This window comes from Dendrobium catenatum, unplaced genomic scaffold, assembly GCF_001605985.2.
Source record: "Dendrobium catenatum unplaced genomic scaffold, ASM160598v2 fragScaff_scaffold_621, whole genome shotgun sequence".
Taxonomy (NCBI): Eukaryota; Viridiplantae; Streptophyta; class Magnoliopsida; order Asparagales; family Orchidaceae; genus Dendrobium; species Dendrobium catenatum.
In genome coordinates this window covers 14666378-14689021 of record NW_021319083.1, presented here as the reverse complement: position 1 = coordinate 14689021, position 22644 = coordinate 14666378, and the positions used below count along the sequence as shown (strand labels likewise).

Below are 22644 nucleotides of genomic sequence, written 5' to 3'. Positions count from 1 at the left end.
GAAGCATTCAGCTCCATTTGGTACAAATTACTGCTCTTAAAGTAACTATTTATTAAAAAATTAATATTTTTAACAAAAATAAAGCTACTTTAATAAGCAATTAAAAAATCATCACACATAGAGTCTAGCTATTTATATTTTATTTATTTATTTATTTGTTGAGAGGAAAGGTTATAGTCCATGAATATTATTGAAATACACTCAACAATATATAAACCCTCAATCATAAATTTTAACTTTTAAGACACCTATGATTTTAAAAAAAAATGAAAATTATAAATAACTATAAATTTATGCACGTAAAATAAATAATTAAGATTAGGTGTTGCGTAAGATTAAAAAAAATTATAGTGATCCTAAAGAAATAATTTGTTAAAATACGTGGCTGCATTATTTCTAAATAAAATAAAATAAAATATCTTAAATTTTAGCATTATCTTGAATATGCATAATTTGAGATTTACTTTCTTCCTGATCGCAAGAAATAAATACATTGGCACTTCCTTCACATTCAGAATTTTTGAGCTTTACTGCTAAAAAAGAAAACATTAAGAAACGTTCATGAGCCTTTCCCAAAGCCCGTTTAATGATTAAATACAACAAAGTTTGAAGAAAAAGGAAACTGAGAGCCTGAACAGGGTGGTTCAATAAAAACAAGTTTAATAAGCACTCATAAATCATTTAGGAAAAAGGAAAGCAGTTCAGAACTAAATCATGGGCTCCAATAAACTCGCATTAGCAAGCATCAATCACCTCTTTTATCTCATCTGAACAATTCCCGCACTAATAAGCTTCTGAATCTTATTCATAACTTGAGGGTTCTTCAGGTGCTCCTGTGAAGCCCTCGGGTTTTCTTGCAAGTCAACCAACACCTGAACGCCATTTTATCAAATACATTTTATGTTACTGAAGAAGAGGTGAGATGAATCATGGCATAGAAAACAAATTTTACAAGCAAAGTTATTAGTAAGGAGGAGAAATTATTTTGTGCGGATACCGGACCGTCCAGAGACGAATAAGAGCGCGTCACATCACCAAGTACATAACAATATTACACATCAAAAAAGTGACGTGACACGCTCTCATTCGGCACCGAACGCCATGCAGTGTCTGCACAGAATAATTAATCCGTGTGGAGAGGGACTTCAGGCAAAAGGTGTAATACCTGACGCATTATGGGATCAGATAAGATGTTCTGTATCTCAGGATCCTGCATTGCTTTAGCCTGTAGAAAACAATACAAGATTGAAATTTTATACTAAAGAAATTATCCCAATCACGAATAATAATTCAGAGTGGAAAAAAAATAATCACCTGTCTTTCCTTTAACTCCTCTGGGCTAATATCACCCCTGTTTGTCCTATTGATTTGCTCGACGCACCTGTAAACATGTCGAAAATAACCAGTTTCAGCAACAAACGTTAGCATATGTCATTTTTCCCCCTTTAGGCTTCGTTTGAGGCAGCTTTCTTCCTGCTTCTTAAAGTAATTTTCTAGTAAAAATTTTAATTTTTTGTACTAAAAAATTATTTTAAGAAGCAGCAAAAAAGCCGTCCCAAACGAAACCTTAATCAGCTTGAGTAATTAAGGTCTGCTTCTATTATTACCTCCGCACGCCATCAATAAGTTCGTGATTTTTAGGGTCATGCTTCAGGCCTTCCTGATATGTTTCCAATGCCTTGTCATATTCTTTCATAAAGAACTGAACGGCACCTTTCCTAGTATAACCCTTAGAAAATGATGGATCCAATTCAATGCACTTTTCTGCATCCTTTAATCCCTCAGGCAAAGCCCCCAACTTTGTGTAGCAGGCCGCCCGATTGCTGTAAGTCTGAAATAACAAAGAAAGTGCCGCATTCAGAGTTAGAATTCAGTGATATATGCTTTCAGGCAGTTATTGCTTTAATTGCAATCACATTTTCAAAAAGAAGAGAAATAATGATGTCATTTGATGGATTAATTATTCTGTGCGGATGTCAAATGTTGTTCAGAGACCAACCAAAATGCGCCACATCACCCATGTGTTTGGTACCGCGGCTTGGTACTGCTCGGTACCCCTGACATGGCGCATTCTTGTTAGTCTCCAGACGGCGTTTTGCGTACGGTCTCTGCACAGAATAATTTCTCTATTTGATGGGGATGGGTGTCAATTTAAGAGAGCGATAAGAAATAAATAAATTTCTCAAGGGCAACACTAAACATTAAAAAAGCAGGTATTTAAATGCTTAATCTCCACATCCATAACATACTAATTTATATTAAAGTATATTGAATTCGCCAAACATATCCAAGTTAGAGAAGACTCCATCAACAGTAGCGAATCAGATAGAAGTGAATTTTGCCTCTCAGTAGAACCAAGTTCACAGAAGTTGCTTGACTTCGTCTAAGGGCCTCTATTTGGTTGCTCATAAACTTCTCACATCAAGTGAATGCTAAGGAATCAACTTCTGGCAAGCTTGTTCTGTATTATTTGGCAGTTCATGTTATATATATTACTAATGTTCGAGCACATGTTTAATACATATTATATAAATATAATTATTAGAAAATAAATTATATATAATTCTCATTTAATATAGTTTTTTTGATAGTAAAAGATAATATACTGAAGGGTGAAGACATTTAGATCAGCATTTCTTTTATCTCTCTACAATTTTGCAGGCTCCTTTTTTAATCTCTCAGTAAAACGGATTAGGTTTTAACATGTAATTAAATAACTAATATGGGACACAAAGTGTTATTTCAAAAATCAATTGGGTTTAACATATAATATAATATCTAACAACAGTGGAGGGAGTGAATTTAAGAATACATATGAGATGTATGTGTAATATATATTATCTAACTTGAAGGCATGGGTAATTAACCGTATATTCTATTATTATAAAATATAAGAATAAAATATATGCATAGATGATGACTGTGAGCTCAAAAAAAATCCTTAGTAAATATGACTCTTTAGGATGTGACATTCACAAATGTATCCCACTTAATGTACATGGCCAAAAAACAAAAGATTAGTCTATCTCAAAGAGAGAGTTTTCTCGGGACGACACTCTGAAGCTCAAATTAGTGTATTCAAAGACAAGCATTGCACATCAAAGTCCTTATGATAATGAAAGGGTTTCTTAATCCACTTCACCTCCCTCTTGAGTGGTATTTATAATTGTTTAAGTGAAAGGTAATTTAATACTTATGACAAAGTGGATGATGGAAAGGAGGGAAGCTTTGTCCAACATCTATGCTGGGCGAAAATGCCCAGAAATAAGAGTGTTTGAAACTTCAACTAATTAATTGGAAGGTTGAGGACTAAAACACCATATTTTTAAGATTGGAGTTGTACCATCATATTCTAAGGATAATGGGATAGATAATGAAAGTTTAAGCTTTAGAATTTGAATTGGGTCATTAAATATCTTTGAGATTGATGTTGGATATATAGTTTGGACAGAAATTCCTATTACAGATTTTAGACTAGCATTAATTCCCCTTCTACTTGATTGAAGGGTCACCATGGATCTTGAGGTGATCTGATGGTGTAGATTCAAAGGACATAGCATGAATCTTAAGTGTTCTTGATCAAATGGTTGGAATTGATCCCAAATCAATGTTTTTTTAGGGACATATCAACCCTATTTTTGAGTTTCTTCTAAAATAATTCAAAAAATTTCTTAAAAAAAAAAAAAAAAAGAGCATGCAAGTAAGAATTCTGAGATGGTGTACTAACCTCAACCACACCTAGAAGATCAACATGGACATCCTCTTAGTGTGACAAATTGAGATATCATGCGTTGACCTATGCTTTAGCAATGAGTTGGAGCTTATTCTTTGAAGCATTTGCATAATATTAGAATAACACTCTAATGTATTTGAAGTGCTTGTTTTGATATGATTTGTCCTGACGGAAGCTGGATATAATATTAGGCATAACATAAAGGTAGCTTAGATTGAGTCATGATGGCCCAAGTCTCATGGTTCGAGTCTTTGTTTGGGACTTACATGTGTATATATAATTAGGCTTATTATGTGGGCTTGTAGCTTGTGCAAGCTCATGCAGGTGATCCTTGTGCTTGTGTGATGTTTCACCACACTAGCCAACACAGTTGGTTCCTTAATGGGGAGAATCCAGCATGGGAGGCTTTTGTGAAAACCATCTGCGTGATACTATGTCACTTCACGAAGGAGACAACATATTAAGTAAATGAGAAAACACAATCTGCCAACTCATTAGGGCAGTGTTAAGGCGATGAGCGTGTTAGTTGTATCTCCCAATTGTGTCACTCATGCGTTAGTGGACATGACATTTGGTGGTAGTGTGGTACACTAACAAGCACCAATCATAACCCCCAAGAGAGGTTTAGGGGGTGGTGCCCTCCTTTCTTCTTCCTTCTCCATTTTGAAGCCTAGACTTTATTTGTGATATTAATCATTAGGTTTCACATGTGCATGGCTTGCCAGAAAAGTAAAGTAGAAAATCAGTCAACAAAGCTCTCACTATCTCCAAGAATCCTCTTGACATTAAAGCCTGATTCCCTAATCCTGACATTGATGACCAAACTATGAAGCACAAACATGGATACGAGACAGGCATGCAGACAAAAAATAGCTGTAACACGAGATGACCCAAAATGGACAAGTATTATTTTATAAATTCTTAATACAAAATGTATAACTTAAAAATCTAATATCAATATCTTCCATCAAATGCATATAAGTATCTCATAAATCTCATAAAAAAACATAAATACAAATACAAAATAATATTTGTTTAATCACAATTATATTATAAAATTTTATCAAGTATACGTAATTGTCAACAACACACGACATGAGCATTAATCAATATCAAAATTATATTGCACACAAAAAATGCCATAGTATAAAAGAGAGTATGTCATCTTAAAAATGTAAAAAAAAAAAAAAACTCATTGATGTTTTATTAATTAGCCTAGCACTCTCAGCACCATGATCAACACTAATAACACAATGCACCCTACCAATAGAATCTAACACATTGATAATAAAACATAATTTGTAGTGTTGCCTCACCAACATCTAAAAAAAAAAACTCGTAATCATCATTGTGCCTCCTAACTATGTTGGGGCATTTCAATGAGCCTTGATTGTGTATGACTATTAAGTTTTGAAAAAAAAAAAATCATTAGACACAATTTTCAATGTGGCAATGGCATGTCCTCATTCGACATTGACACAAAGCTTTTTGAAGCGGTTGTGCTTCAAGTTGATGGATAGATCCTAACAAAAGTTTATACCCTTTCAAGGTCAAAGCCATTAAAGTTCATTGTATTAACAATGTGAGACCTTTTTGGTGTAGGAAGGAACCTCCTACGATGGTTTTATTTCTGCCTGCCAATTCATTTTCTCCTTATGGTGGTTGTGATGGGTGTTGCCTCATGGAGAATTAGCTTTGCAAAAGCATTTTAATCTTGGAGTAATCGCTCTAGATTAGCCTTGGCAAAAAACCCTCTCAATCTCTCAAAGTGGATGATAGACCTCACTAGCATATCCACAACTACAATGGAAGTTGTAATATTCGGTCTAGTTTACCAAGTTTGGTTTGAGTAGATTAGGCCAACTGCATGCTCTTCTTCTTATATAGCCAATATATCGTCAGAACATAATGTATTAAGCAATGTATTCATGTATAATGCGCAGTTTGTTGTTTATCCAAATTGTTGTGTTCCCATAACAACTGAAAATCTATAGTCTTTTAGGGTCTGCCATTCACTATGATTATTCATTTCCTACACAACCAAACAAAATGTAAGTTTGTCCTAAGAAAAAAAAAAAGACATTCTAATCAATAAGCATGTTCTACATAAATGATAGCTCAAGAACGAAGGGGCTTTTGAACCCATCTTTACATAAATGATATCTTAAGTATATTATTTAATTAATTTAATTAATTATTAATATTTTAAATTATACTAATTATGCTAAATTATACCAATTAGATGGAGGCCCTTCAGGTTTTGCTTTTAATCTCCATTTCTTCTTTATTGTTAGCTTTGTTACTTTGTCTCATCGCCATTTCTTCGTTACTGCTTCGCCCTTACGTGCATAGTGTGAAACAGTGCTTTGAAAGGGTAGTTAAATGATTAAGAAAAATATTTGTCATGAGAGTTGACCAACAAGATTGTTTAACCCCAAAAAACCAAACCAAGTGAAACAATTGAATGATTTGGCTTGTGGCTTGAGTTTGGGACAATTTTAACTTGCAATTCATAAGCCAATTGGCTTAATTTAGTTTTGGATTGAAATTTTGGTAAACCGAAAAAAAAATTCAAATTAAATAAAAAATAGATGATGCATCTTGAATCATCTAATCAAAGACAAATGAGTAATCCTAAATTTATAGCTTATAAATCAATTGTTTACAATTAATACATGTAAAACTAAATCAAGCTGGACCAATAAACCAATTTAACCTAAATTGAACCAATTTTCTAGTTTCTCAATTTGGCTTCATTTTCCATCCGTTTAGTTATGTTCATATAATGTTGAGTTCATTCAAAACTGCGGTTAGTAAGAATTCACCACTAATTGTCACTTCCTGGATAAGTAGTCATCAAAATTCCACCACCAACCTAACAAACAAGAGTAGTACATTTCACTCACTCCTCACTTCACGCTTTTTCTTAAAAGCAACCAGCCAAGCCATTAAGCCTCTAAGAATGGATATCATAAAATAATAATTTTGTGTATTTCCATGCATTCTTTCAACTTGTTTCAAGACAATAAGAATAGCATAAACAAGTAAATGCTTACTTTAGGGTCAAGTGGATTTCTTTTGATTGCCTCTGTATAATGTTTCACTGCTTCTGGATACTTCTGCTCTTTGAAAAACTCATTACCTGCAATAAGCAGTTACTTAAAAAACGTGAGTAGTGAGTATTCAAAACTAGAAAAGAAGGTGCGAATAACAATATGATACCCAGAACTCACAATCTTTTATTGAGGAAAATGCATCTACCACACAACCCAACAAAAATCACAGGCAAACCAAAAAGAAAGATATATCTTGGACCACTGGAAAGTTATATCACAAACGTAAAACAAGTGGTGACAATGAAATAGAACTACAAAGTATGGAACAGTATAATATCCAAATCAAGAAGTATGCCTAGAAAGAAAATTTTAAGAAATAAGTTAATTAACTGATAGCGTCAACACAATGGATTTTGAACTCACTGAATATTCAACTCAGAGAAAATAGAATTACTCATGAGTAAGGCAACAACGTTAGCGGTAAAGCAATTTTAGAGCAGTCCCTACGCTCTCAAATGTCACAAAAACAACAACAAGCTTTTATCCGACTATGTGAGGTCGGCTACAAAAATTCCTTTTCTTCATTGTGTCATTTGAAGGGTCAAATTCTCATCAAAATCTAATAAGGAAAGATCATTTCTAATATTTTCTAACCAAGTTTTTTAGGTCTACCTCTACATTTCTTAACATAAGTCAAATCTAATACATCTACTTTCTTAACCGGGTCATTGGAAGGCCGCCGTTTTACGTGACCAAACCATCTAAGACGACTCTCTCTAATCTTATCTTCCACTGGAGCTACTCCACCCTTTTCACGTACATACTCATTTTGTATCACGTCTTTAAGAGTAAAACCACTCATCCACCTGAGCATCCTCATCTTTGCAATACTTAATATTATGCTTCTCTTTTAATGGCCAACATTCTGCACCATAAAGCATTACAGATCTCACTACCATCTTATAGAATTTTCCCTTAAGTTTGAGAGGGACTTTTCTATCATATAACAAGCCTAATGAATTCCTCCACTTCAACCATCCAACTTGAATTCTACTAATAATATCCCCATCTATTTCACCATCACTCTAAATAATAGACTCAAGATATCTAAAACATGCTAAAAATGAAAACAAACGAAAGTGCTAAAATTAAAAATAAGTCTTGTAGAATTAAAACCATACAAGCAAGTAACAATTAAAAAACACAATTTCTGGATTAATCCATCAACGGCAATCCAGCTCGTAAACATAAAAAATGTTCCTTTCAAAAGGGCTATGGACAGGTAACAACCAACATTCAATTTAAAAGCTCTGTTTAAAATTGCGCAATAAAAGGCGCGCCTCTTTGCGCAATTCTTGCAAAAAATGCCTCGAGGCGTGCGCAATTGCTGGCAATGGTGAGGCGTACGCCTCACATTGGCTGAGGCGCGCCTCTGTTGCGCAATTGCGCAATTTTGAGAGAGGCGTACGCCTCAGCCAAAAGGGCCCACCTACTTAAAATGACTCCTCCCTTTCCCCCACACCCGATCGGCTCACCTGCTTCCCGATTCTTTCCGCCCGTAAGCTCCAGATCGCGAAAACCTGAGGCTCCCGTCCGGTCGGCCAACCTTCCCGCCGCCTCTCCCGCCGGCCGGCGAAGTTGAAGTGTCCGGCCGCATTGTAGGAGAAGTCCAAAAAGGTTTTTAGGTATTTTTTTTTACTTTTTGGTTAGATTTTTGAAGTGAAAGAAATTTTAAGGTTAAGAGATAGGAGGTTGAGGAATAAGGGGTTGAAAGATGATGAGGACCCGTTGGTGTGTGATGATCTGTCGTCTGATAATGAGTGGTTCATAGATGATGAGGCAGATTTGTCATTATCAGACTTATAGGTAGAAGATCTAAATGTGGATGTATTGAGGGGCGAAGCAGATCAAACGGGTACATCCACTAGTACCACACCACACACATGTACTAGCTCTGCAAGTAAAGGTATATGTTCTCTGCCAGTCTGCTTGATAATGAGTGGTTCATCCAATTAATATGCTAATAATCTTTTCTTTTAATGAACAGGGAAGAGAAAAGTGAGTCATGTTGAAGATGAAGATGACATGGCATTCATAGATACAATTGGAGAAGAAGATTCACTTGAAGACTGATATTTTGTGATGGGATATGATTTCATTTTATATGTTTTTTGTATTTTGGGAGTTTTGTTAAACTAATATTTTGTGATTTTGTACTTTGGGACATGATTTTATTGCATCTACATTCTTATTTTCCACTATTGCTATTATTTTCCTGCTTAAACCCTTAATTTTTCATTTACGCAATTCTGTGTTCGTGAGGCTTACGCCTCAGACCGCCTCGAGGCTTACGCCTCGCCTCACGGACGAAAACCGCCTCGAGGCGCAGTTACGCAATTTTAAACCTTGTTTAAAAGTACATAGAACACAATTAGATCTACGACGACTCTCAATCTTCACCCACAATTAGCACCGGCTTTCAATAGCAAAAAAAAACTTATTTTAAAAAGAGAAAAAAATATGTAACTTTATGACTATACAGCCTCTCTTGCTCCATATATGGTTACATAACTAGAAAGAAACTCTTACTCAAATCAATCTAAATATGAAACACCACGCAATCAGAAAAGAGCATATCAAACAATCAACTTTAGACATTGCAACCGACAAAATATGGCTCACAAAATCAACAAAATGATCATAACTCATTAAAAAGAAAAAAAAGTATTCCCGATTCTATCAATTTAAGTTCAATACACTATTGAACAGATGTAACAGCTGAAACTACATCAACAAACAAGATTTTCAAAGAGTTAAGAGTGTACTTTCATTATCATCATCATTACACGAACATTAAATACTTGGCATTGGTTTCAACTTACCTAATTTTGCATAGCAAGCCTAATTGCATTTTTATATAATTAACATTTAATCTTCATGAAATTCTCTTATCTCAAATAGTCGTGGTATTTCTCCTTGTTATTCTTACAACATCCCTAACTTTAAAAGTTGTATCATTATCAATAAACTCATGATTCTATATAATGATACAAGAAGGTTGAGCAAATCACATTTAAATATAACTTCATATTCTAAAAATGCTGGTAAAATATTAAACCCAATAAATTTGTTGCAAATATCATAAATGTAATTTTTGCTCTATTAAACTTTAACCTTCAAATTTTCTTCATTATTTTAACTTCTCATTTATATCAATGAAGGTCTCACTAATTAAAGTTATGCCATCTTCAAAAAATATATGCTAAAACACCTCACTTTGAATCCCTTAGTACACGCTTATACAAATATCACAGAAAATGTAGAAGTTTAAGATACCTTTATGAATTATAACATATCTTTGACACTTTTTTTTGGTTAAATAATGTACATCAAATCAATAATCATGATATTTCGATACATGCATTCTCAAGCTCATAAGAACTTAAATGAACATTTTTTGCTCCCTACAGCTTTCCATTAATTGTCTTATTATGAAATCCATATTAAATCTTTTGGTATTTTATAACACGTAAGAGAAATTCTCCTATAATTTTAATATTTTTTAATCTCTTTTGTTCTTGAATACTAACTCCAAAATGATTTTCCAATAATTTAACATCTTCTTAGCCTTCAAAACCCCATAAAACAAATATACTTGCAAACTACCCCAATACCACTCGTAAATTCCTAAACCTCACCTGGTATTTTATCTACACCTATTGCTTCACTCCATGCATCTTCATCAAAGTTAAATCCACTTTGCTTGTTTTGGATCAACTTAAAATGTATTTTATTATCTATGTTGATTATTTGAAAAACCATATATTCCTGACAACTTTCATTTAAAATTTTTCCAATATAAAATTCTCATATTTCTTCAGCGTCTTTATCTTGAACTATGGTCTTTTTTTCACCACACAAATTCCATCTAACACTATCGAAAACCTTAGATCCCTTATCCCACTTCTGAGCTATTAAACCATCGAAATGCATAGCTTTGCCACTCAACCAATTCATTTCACAATACACAAGCTTGCACAATGATCACTATAGATAGTTAGGATCTCACAACATATTTTTTTTCTGAATCAATTTAGAGAATTTTCTAAATTTCTCAAATGATTCAGTTTTATGTGATAAAAATCTAATCCATGTAAATCTCGAATAATTATCAGTAATCACATATTCATATGTTTTCCCGCTTAAGCTGGTAGTGCCAACCAGTCCAAATAAATCCATGTGAAGGATTTCTAAAGCTCTATAGTTGGTGATGTCTTTAATGGAGTGAAAGGAATTTTTTATTTGCCTTCCTATTTGATAGGCATCACAAAGGTGGTCCTTAGAGAATTATAGTATAGGTATACCTCTAACTAGTTTTTTTTGGGTTATTTTTCTAAGGATTTTCATGATTGAAAAAAAAAAGATGCTATTGATAAATTCTCATTTTTTGCAAGGATCCTCCATAAACATGAGTAAAAATTAGAAGATCCGTATAAATTGCAGTCCTATGAGCCAAGGAACCAATGTATGTTGAAGGGGTTTTAATGGAAGTTTTAGTTTCATGAACTTAAGAGCATATTATACATGTGAGGTGAGATCTTAGCTAATTGTTCTCTAAGAGCTCATATGGATCATATGCTCTCAAGTCCAAGCAAGAAAAGAGCTGACCGAATTTTTGTGGCTGAGTGTTGGAGAGGTATTTCTCAGTTTTTTAGTTTTTGAGATATCAAGGAGTCGAATCTTGATGAGGAAGCCATATGGACGTGGAGGATATCTAATTTTGATGAGAGGAAAAAAAAAAGGAAGCCTGATTGAATGAGGGGTATTATGAAATAAGATGTTGGATATAAGAACTTTAGTGGGAGGGGTTTTACATATAGAATTAGTCTTGGAATGTCAGGTAAGAATTATAAAAGAAATGGCCTGGGCTTTGGGTCAATATTTGCAAGATTTTTAACTCTGATACCAATTGATGTGAGTTGTGGCAAAAAAAAAATGCAGAAGCCTTGAAATTTTTTAGGAAGAGGAAGAGGAAAGAAGTGAAGAAATAGAAACATATAAAAAATCTAATAAAGTGGATCAATGATACACCTAATTTATTTCAGATCATAATTAATTATTACAAGATCCTTCGGTCACTTTTAACAATAGAGAATCCTATAAAATAAGAGTGAATAAACAATCACTAACACATGACCAAATTGCCTATGTTGATCAAATATAAAGAAAAATAAATCCTAATTATCAACTAAGAAAAAAAATACAATGACAATGATACAAAAATGTGTAACAGAACATACCTTTTTCTCTCTCCTCATCAGCTATTTTTGGGTCATAATATTCTTGTTGTTCAGCTTCTTTCTTAGCCCTCTCTGCATCATTCAATTTTTTCAATGTATCTGGGTTACGATGCTCAGTCAAGGCTTTCTGGAAGGTCTCAATAGCAGGTTCATAATCCTTGGAACACTTTGCCACTTTAACAAGTGCAGATCCCTTCCTCGTCAATGCCCTTGCAATCATCTTAAAGTCAGAGTGAAGTTCACGGCCCCTCTCAACAGCTTTGTCACAGTCAGCTATACAGTCTTCATACTGAAAGTGCAGATTTACATTGTGGGTATAAACAAGAAGGGTGAGGACTAAAAAAAACATCATGTAACAAACTTAAAGCTTCCTTCAAAGAAGCCTATAAGCTAATGCTTACTATACCACATTCACATGAAAAATATAAACATCAACGTCACAAAGACGAAACTAGTGCTTAAATCACTAAGAGAACTGACGAAGGCAAGAAGACAAAATGAACAACTCCAATTTTAAGAAGATATATTGACAAATAATCTGCAGGTGTATGCTTTCATACTTTCAGAATAACACAAGGTATGCCTGCTATATATTTCAATTTAATAGTACAATCCAAATACAGCTTACAGAGACAAATTTTTTCATGAACTTTCATTGAACATGTGAACAGTTCTTAGTAAGTAATTGGACGGAGAAGTGTTGACAGATCATGGAATCCACAAGTCAACAAATTTTAGTAGGAATCTTTGGGCACATAGATTAAGGATTTTAACCATTAGATCAATCCTCTTAAAGCACTTAGATTACATTCTATGTGTCTCAACTTTCTCTTCTAGCCGTCGAACCCTCATAAAGACTTATGTTTCATTTTATAAATAGTTTTGATTTATTTTCATTGTAAGCCATTTGAAAAGTCTATAAATACCTCCACATTTTATAAAAATGCAAGTAATAAAATTCAAAATATTTTTTTTTCCTGCTTTTCAACTTGTCTACATGTCATCATAGTGAGGTTAGGTTTTCATCCACCAACTTCTGATTTTTTTTCCCATCCCTTTTTGTTCTTCATCGTGGCTAATTTTTTTAACTTCCCTTCCAAGGAGTGATCCATCCTAAATAATGAAAATTAAACTATATGAGAAATTCAGAGCTTACATCACCTGAATTAGAGAAATTATTTGAAATAACTCCAAATTGTAAAGACACTTCAAAAAGGAATGGAAATAATCTATCTTGTGAATTCTCCTTCAAAGCCGAAAGATTCAAAATGCATACTTTGGGATGAAGAAGATCCCATGATCATGACATAATTTTAGAATATCATAATACCTGAAATTAATGGGGAACATACGTTCCTCTATCATAAAAAAAGTTTGGGACGCCGTCAAACAAACATACTCAAAACTAAATCTACAAGATCAAAACAAAGACTTAAAATAAATAAAATAACCTTCATATTATTAAATAGTTTAATGTAATGAAGACTTATCAGCATGGTTTAAAATTGCACAATATGAGGCTCGCCTTGAGGCCCGCCTTTGTGCAATTCCAATAAAAAACGCCTCAATGCTTACGCCTCAAATTTTTTTTATGAGGCTTGCGCCTCAACTTGGTTGAGGCCCGCCTCGCCTCACTGGCACGAGGCTTACGCCTCACGCTATATATATTAAAACTTACATAAATCTTGAAGTAAATGCCCGACATTGGACTCTATAGGAGAGGAGGAAGAGGAGAGAGCAGTTCACCATAATGATGATTCAAATGAAGAACCCCTTAGTGATGACAATGCTGATCACTTATGAGTTTTTATGTGATATGTCATTGCTATTTATTTTTTAAAATTGGAATTATATGTTAATGAAAAGAATAATGGGATTTGGGAAAGATAGAATTTTGAGTTGAACTATATTTCATGTTGTCTTATTATTGAGATATTTTGATTTCACTTCATATCTTATGCTTTTTCATGTTTTATATTATTCACTCATTAGTATATAAAAAATTTATCATTTTATGTTTACGCAATCTTTTGATTTTGAGGCTTACGCCTCAAAACGCCTTGAGGCTTACGCATCGCCTCACGAATGAAAAAAGCCTCAATACCCGAATACGCAATTTTAAACATTGCTTATCAGCTTTAACAAGATTATTACTAAGATCGTAAGATGAGAAGCTACATTGATGCAATACTTCTCAAACAATTCGTGAAAAGAGAATGAGTATTTGAGTTCTTTGTAGGACTTGCTAACGACTTTGAATAAATTTATATCCAAATCTTAAACTGGAAAACATACCATCATCAAATGAGATTTGTTTCCTTTCATATGAGTTAAAAAGGGAAAGTTGTAAAGCTCAACACTTTGATCTTCAAACTAACTACCATGACATCAAACGAATCCCAAGATAAGAGACTTATTGCTACATACATTTTCCTTAGATAAGAGCTAAAGCTTTTTTTCTAAAGGTCATCTATGGTGCAACTACTACAAGAATAAATGACACATCAAAAGAAAATGTTGAAAAAACTCCACAAAAAGCTCCTAGGCTATGGTGAAAATAAAGATCACAAAAAGCTTCTGCCTACATTGTGAAATCAAAAGAGCTCAGTCTAAAAAAATGACAAATTTATAAACTTTCTCAACTATCTGGAAAAAAATATCCAAAACATGCTTTCTAATTCAAAATAATATGCCTTATAATTCTTGTGTTTTCAATGCCTTGAGTGATTTCTTTCAAGCTTGGATCCTAGATTTAGAAGCTATTGACCACATGACTAACCAACCTTTTTCAAAACTACAAACCCTACCTAATAATATAAAAATAAAAGCAGTCAATTTTTTCTCTAACAATTGTTGCATAGCAAGAACATTTTAATTTTCTCCATATTTACTCTTGGTAATAAACTATAATTTTTACGTTTTGCAATATATCTTTTATCAATATATAAAATAACTAAAGTCCACAACTTTAAAGCAACATTTTTTGCTAATCCAGAGAGTATTTTGAAAAACCACTGCAAGGAAGGCAATTACGCAAGCTAGAGGAAAGAAAGGCATATATCTTCTTAAAGACAAGAATCACTTGTCACATTTGTTTTATTTCCACACTCAATACAAAAATTATTTCGGAGCATCGTTATAAGCTAGGGCATCCATTTTTAAAAATTTAATAATGCATGTTGTTTTTCTCTTTTTTTTTTAATTTAAATATAAAAATTTTTTATTGAGATTTGTAAAATTGCCAAATATCATCTTATTGTTTTCTTGAAAGTAATTATAAATCCTCTACTAATTCTAATTAATCAGAGATAGATATGGAGATTCTAGGGATCTTCCAAATCTTTAATATTTTTGGAGCCGCAATATTGTCACCTTCATTAATGATACACTCCAATGACATAAACACATTTTAACAAATAAAAATATTATATCACCACTATTCTCACCATTTTTATTATCATGATACCAAAATAATTTCAAGTTAATATAGAAAAATTTCAGTGTAAGATAAGATTAGAGAGAGCAGCCTTAGATAGTTTGGTCACATAAAACGGCGGTCTTTCAATGACCCGGCTAGGAAAGTAGATGTATTAGATTTGACTTATATTAAGAAGGGCAAAGGTAGACCTAAAATGACTTGGTTAGAAAATATTAGAAATAACTTTTCTTTATTAGATTTAAATGAGAATTTAACTTTTAACAAGTCACAACGGAGAAAAAGGATTCATGTAGCTGACCCCAAAGTGGGATAAAGGCTTGATGTTTTTGTTGTTGTTGTTAATATAGAAATATTTCAGACTGATAATGATCATGATTACTTTAAACACACATTATCTTTTTCCTAGAAAGAATGAATCATTAATCAATCTTTTTTGTCCAAACACTTCCCAACAAAATAAAATATCAAAAAGAAAAAAAATACCAACTTTTAAAAGTTATGAGAACTCTTCTCTTCTAAAATCATATGCCAAAAAAAATACTAAGGAGAAAGTCCAAAATGTTACACAATTAAAAGATAAAATACCCTCAATAGTGATTGGCTTCAAAAGTACTAAAAATTACCTAACTGAATTATTTCACAAATAACTTCTAAAAAAATTCCTCCAAAAATCTTTGTGTGCATTCTCTATATCCACATTCACAAATAACACAGAGAAAAACTTGACCCAAGAGCTCTAAAATGTGCATTTATTGGTTATTCTGCCACTTGAAAAAATTTAAATGTTATCATCCTACTACCAAAACATTCCTTCACAAGATATCACATGTTATGAGAAATAAAATTTTTTCAATCAAACTAATCTTCAAGAGAACTTTAAATTGAAAGATAAACTTAAAGAAACTTTTATCTTTTTTGTTGACATTCTTGCAACACATGCTCCAATAAATCAAACCATTGTACCCCTTAAAATCTATACAAGGAATAGGCCCAAGTAAAATTTTTCCAGCAAGCTCAAGTCTCAAAATAAATATTAAGTAACAATGATCAACCAATCAACACACATTCTCCTCTATATTCATCTCCCAATATACATCTTTTCGAAAAATTTATAATACCCATAAAATCTTCTTACAAATATTAGCTCTAGATATCATTAGAATATCATAAACTCTATTTAAGCACTTTAAAAATAACAATTAAAAATATGCCATGATAGAAGAGATAAATGATCTTAAGAAAACACCTATGTGGGGTTGTGGGGGATCATTGAATTGCTAAAAAGAAAGAAAATGATAGAATACAAATGAATTTTTAATATAAAATATAAAACTAAAGAAAGTCTAAAATGATATAATGCAATTATAAAATACAAATGAATTTTTTATATATCAATTCTAATCATATATTTTTAACATATAATTATCACAAGTGATGATAATAAAGAAAATTTGAGATCAAAGAGTTGAAAAAACTCAAATACTTCCTAAAATTAGAAATTGCTCAATCAAAACAAAGAAAATTCCTCTTTTAACAAAAAAAAAAGTCATTGATGAAACAAATATAGCAGCTTATAAACCTTATGAAATCATAACAAAATCACATCGAAAATTGGATGCAAACTAAGAAAAAAAAATTAGATATAAAATAATATCAAAGATTAATTGAAAAAAAAAATCTATCTCACACCAGTATGGACATCAAATTTATAATGTATCTCATCAATCAATTTATGTACAAACTCATAAAATCTCATTTCCAAAATGCTTATAAAATTTTCAGATACTCTAAATAAATCCTGATAAAGAAATTCCCTATAAAAACTACATACTTTACAAATTAAAAGGTATACTAATGAAAATTATATAAAATCACCTGTTGATAGAAGATCAATGACTATGTTTGTCCATTTTGGGAGGAAATCTCATAAAGTAAATAGAGAATAAAAAGAAGCAAACATTTGACAATATTAAATATTAGATGAAAAAATAACTGAACTATCTCACACCCTTACAGACATCATATTTGTAGTGACTCTCATCAATCAATTCATGCATAAACCAAAAAATATCACATTCAAGCTACTTATAGAATCATTATATTCTTTGGTAAAAGAATTCTCTATAAAAACTAAATGCTTTATAAATTAAAGGGTATACTAATGTAAACTATACATGATCATTAATTGATAAAAGATCTATAATTAGATGCTATACATTTTTTAGAGGAAATCTAATAACATATAGGAGCAAGAAATAACATATTTCTAGTTTTAATGGAATCCTCACATAGAATCCAAACAACATTAGAACTCAAATTTTAAACATAGAATATTTGAAGGTCATTTGAATTCCATGTTCAATAAAGCTCAATCCCTTTGTTTTCAAATGCAACCTGTTTGTTCCAAGTTCTAACATATTTAATTATATATAGACATTCCCAAACATAATCAAATTTCTCACTTCTAGCACAACTAGTTGATTCAACCTTTTTAACCTCCAAATCAACAAGTTGAAACTTTCTTGGGCTTCATTTAGATTTTGCTTTTCTTGTCGCATTGACTTTACAAACAAAGTTTCTTTTCATTTGTATTATTCATTTGGATTACTAGTTCAATAATTTAGTAGAAAAAGTGGTGTCAAAGAAAAACAAAATTACATCAGAGAAATCTTTTCATATTTGAGTAGCGTATTACCAGCATCCTACACGATACAAGTTATCCTCTCAATCCTTTCCATGACCAACCTCTTCCACACCCACAATGGTTTTCTTGTCACCATCATGAATATATAATTCAACAATCACGGCCTCCTTGCTCTTCGTATGTCATTTTTCCCTTGTAAATAATGTCATTAACAACTTTTTCCTTGATACTATTCCCAACAATGTGGCACTAATTTATTCTCCTGATCAAAGGACAAATCAACTCTATACAAGAAAATTTTCAGGCAACTTTCCAACTTCCTTGATCACACGAGGAGAATTCTAACTCCAAAACCACCCAAGCTTTATCAAAATTGACTTTAATTTCTTCAAAAAATACAACATATCCATGAAACACTCCTCACCAAGCATTCAACACAAAATTTGTTGGATTTAGTTGAATGCTAAATGTCCTTAACTTTGTAAACATATCAATAAAATCAACAAGATGAATTATAATCCCTTTGCTCTTAATGAGGACATCATCAGCATAGATCTCCATATTTCCCCCTTTTGATGCTCAATAGGCATTATCTATCAACCTCTAACAAGTTGTTCCAACATTCCTCAATTCAACAATATCTCTTTATAGCAAAATCTCCCTTCATTAATTAAAAACCAGAGAAGGGGTTGAAGCAATTGAGCATTGTATATGACATTGCAGAATCAATTAGGGGTGAATGAGTAAAGGTATGAGTCTTTCAAGCATACATCATTAACTCGCTCCAAATCAACACATCTAGCACTTGTTATTTTCCTTTTATACCATCACCGCATTGGATATCAAATATTGATATTGGACATCTCAACTAAATTATAAATCCTAAATCTATGAGCATGTAAACTTCTTCATTAATCTCCTATTATATTTCTAATGTGAAGTCCCATTTTATTTTGCTTGGTCACCATGCTTTCTAGAAAAATATGAAGGTGATGCAGTTGATAATTTAACACCAAGCATATCGAATGGTTGCCATGTATAAACATCACACTTAAGTATAAGTCAATGAGTCTTGCTTTGAAATTTACCTAAACACAATAAGCATATTCAAAAAGTTAATCCAAATGTCCCCTTCTAAGATAAGAACTTCAATGACATATTGAATCAATTTAATTCATGATTGCCCGTCATCTCTAATAGTCAAAATAAAAGATACTCTTCCTCAAACAATGTTGTGAACACTTACATGATGGAAAATCTCATCCAAAATTTGCTATTTGGAATAGGGAACATCACTTTCAAATGTTCAATCGAGACAACTACTCAAAAATAATTCAACAAAGGTCATCAAATTATAATGTTGTAGGTTGAGAGAGCAAGTGAGACCATAAAGTTGATTTGTTTATCTTATTATATGACTTCTATTTCCCTCAAGTCGCTTCAAGGGCTATGATTCCTTGTGGGGCATCCCTCTTACTAGAGAGCTCAACCAAAGATAGCTCTTAAATATATAACACCCAAGCCCACCTTCCCACTCACATGAAAGAACAAAACATTTCTTGAATTACATATGAAAATTAGAATTCTATAGAATAAGCACTGGTTGATTGACACTTTTATCATGGAACCAAAAGATGTGCATTTTGATAGGAAGGAAGATCATCATCATAACCTAAATAGGAAATAATTATTGACCAAAAGCGAAGTTTACCACATATCTTAGTGGCATCCCATCAGACAATTCTTTAGCCCAAGTACTTGTGTTGCCTTCACCAAGAAAAGATCAACATCAAAGACCTTAAGAGTCGCCCAAGCGAACCTTCTCATATATTCACTCATTTGTTTTTACTAGTTACAAAGCAGTGTAATAGATTTTCAACATCCTTTAAGAGCATGAAAACTACACAATGAATTGTCTTCTTAGTTCCTCAAAAGGATAAATATATTTATTGAGGAAGTATGGAGAACGACCTCCAAACAAAATATTTGAGCGTTGTCTAAAACAACACGCATTTTTCTATATCAAATGCAGTGCATAGCATCATAATATCTTCAAACACAACCAAATACTCCACAAGGTCAGTTAAGCCCTTTTATTAATCAAGATGGCTGCTTAAACTTCGGAGGAGACTACCCTAGAATATTTTTGGCGTGATTGTCAAAGATAACAGCTAATCGTTGACAATTGGAGATCGAATCAACAAAATGACTCTTTTCCAAATCAAATGATTCAACTATGGTTAGTGCTTGACTAATAGATGTAATACTAGCATTTGTTTTGATCAAATGTGTGAGAAAATATATTTGTGCGGACAGCTGAACAATCAGTGTCTTAAGTTACATAGGGAGGAATGTTCAGCATTAGAGTCAAATGCTCTCTAACGTGTTGCACAAATCACTATTTTCACTTAGAAATGGATTGAAACATGTACTTAAAAAAAGAGCATTTGTTAGGTTAGCTAGTACGGTGAAGAGATATGCAGGAAGAGCTTAATTAAATCAATAGGCGTGCATTAAAAACTGAATGAATACATTGGCATTACTATTGAACAGTGATAGGATCTTGCAACCAGAACAAGTACAATCAAATTCAATATGTTATTCATTAACAGAAGCATTTTAGCATATTTTAATGCAGAAACATAAACAACAGAAAAAAGAAGTCATTTGTTCTTCAAGTTTATATTAGGAAACTACAATTTGCTAAAAAGTTTAGAAAAATTAGAGTTATAATACCTTCCCCATCTCCAAATAAACAGCAGCCCTATTAGTGAGAAAAGAGATGTCCTCATCATCCAGCTCAATTGCTTTCGTATAATGATTGATCGCCTCCTCAAAATCCTTCTTTTTGTAGGCCGTATTTCCCTTTTCCTTCTCCTTTTGAGCTTCTGCCTTTCTTTGCTTAGCTTCTTTCACTTCATCCGTGAATTCCATAGGTTCCGGCTCCGGTTCTGGTTCAGTTTTGTGTGGCGCCTTATTTGTTGTCTCAGCCTGCGGCCTTTTCTTCTCAGGCTCAGGAAAGTCACTTTCCATCTCATCCCGCGTAGAATCCCGCATCTTTACATTAAGCAAAACTCCAAGCACTTGCATCATCCTCTGATCCTGAAGATACAGATTGAGGTTATTAGGGTTCTTCTGAACTTCCTGGAGCATCTTAACGAAATCTGGCTGCTGGAGATACGCTCTTGTAGATGGATCAGCCGTCAGCTTAGCCCAAACCTCGGGGCCCTGAAATATATTCGCGAATGGAGAGGCTGCTGAAGGTTTCCGAGACCGGTTGGCTGCCGCCCTAGCGTCCGCGATCCCCGACTTGAGCGCCTCGTTGTTGGGATCAAGATCGAGGCCCTTCTGGTAAGCGGCAATTGCTTCTTCATGATTTCCAAGCCCAAGATGAGCGGCACCAAGGCGACTGTACCCTTTCGACCAATCGGGCTTGATCTCAACTGTCTTACGGCCGTCGGCGAGAGCCTCGGCGTAGCGGTGGAGAGAGGCATAGGCAGCAGAGCGGTTGGAATAGAGCACATGGTTGGTAGGAGCAAGATCTATCGCTTCTGAGAAATAGCGAATTGCTTCTTCGAAACGGCCGGCGGAGAAGGCCGCGTTTCCCTTAGCCTTCGCTTCGTCTGCCATGGGAGAGGAAAAGAGAGAGAACAGAAAGAGCGAAGGAGCGAGCGATCGGATTTCTAAACGAAGAAGTCCAGCTTTTGTGGTTTTGGAGAGGGTTCTAGATTCTAGGCGACAGCGTTCTCGAATGTTCTACCGATGAGCACCGCATCGACAGGGTTCTCGAATGTTCTACCGATGCGCACCGCATTTGACGTACGGACCGATCTGTGTCTTATGGGCTGGTCAAGCTCATATTAGCCACCGGCTTCACCGCGATCCAGGATTTACGTATACACCACATCTCATGTTATTTACACATTTAACATTTAAAATATTAATAATTTAATATTACATATTTATCATCTATAGAATAAATTTAAATACATGTAATAAAATATTAAAATTTATAGGATGATATAAATGATATAAATAAATTATATGAGTGATATATTTGATATTAAAATTGTATATAAGTGGTAGACATATAATATTATTTAGGTGTTAGATATTAAATAGCATAAAATAAAGTGGTATGTATGTAAATTTTTCTAAAATAAAATGATAAATTTGAAAAAAAAAATTATATTAGGAACTGATAAAATTTTGAGTAAATTAGATTTTAAATTTTAAAATTCTTCTAAAATAAAATAATTAATTATTATAATACTATATGCTAAAAAATTTTCAGCAACAGAGTTAGTATTTAATATCTTAATTTTTAATAAGAATTTATCACGCACAAAAAAAATAAAAATATAAAATTCATTAGCTAGAAAATCGAAGAAAAGGAAAAATCATAGGACCAGACCAATTGCATGATCCACTATATAATAGAAAATTAAAAAATCAGTCATTCCTCACACTTT

The 22644-nt window shown here is 33.0% G+C and overlaps 1 protein-coding gene across 1 annotated transcript; it reads right to left on the bottom strand.

The window, feature by feature from the left end:
• Nucleotides 1–504: 504 nt before the first annotated feature.
• Nucleotides 505–21888, bottom strand: LOC110093865 (hsp70-Hsp90 organizing protein 3). Its single transcript, XM_020818893.2, has 7 exons — nt 20909–21888; nt 12090–12378; nt 6790–6875; nt 1608–1831; nt 1315–1381; nt 1166–1225; nt 505–872 (listed from the first exon to the last, which is right to left on the bottom strand). Exons 1-7 carry the CDS (start codon nt 21800–21802, stop codon nt 759–761), a joined length of 1734 nt encoding a protein of 577 aa, XP_020674552.1. The 5' UTR covers nt 21803–21888; the 3' UTR covers nt 505–758.
• Between the last annotated feature and the right edge of the window lie 756 nt (nt 21889–22644).

Bases quoted from the DNA above. Each gene is read 5' to 3' on its own strand.
- LOC110093865 (XM_020818893.2), bottom strand. From the start codon at position 21,802: ATGGCAGACGAAGCGAAGGCTAAGGGAAACGCGGCCTTCTCCGCCGGC. The intron at 1,832-6,789 runs GTAAGCATTTAC...TTGTTATTTCAG, and splicing joins GAAATCCACTTGACCCTAAA to ACTTACAGCAATCGGGCGGC. The intron at 1,382-1,607 runs GTAATAATAGAA...ACATGTTTACAG, and splicing joins CTTATTGATGGCGTGCGGAG to GTGCGTCGAGCAAATCAATA.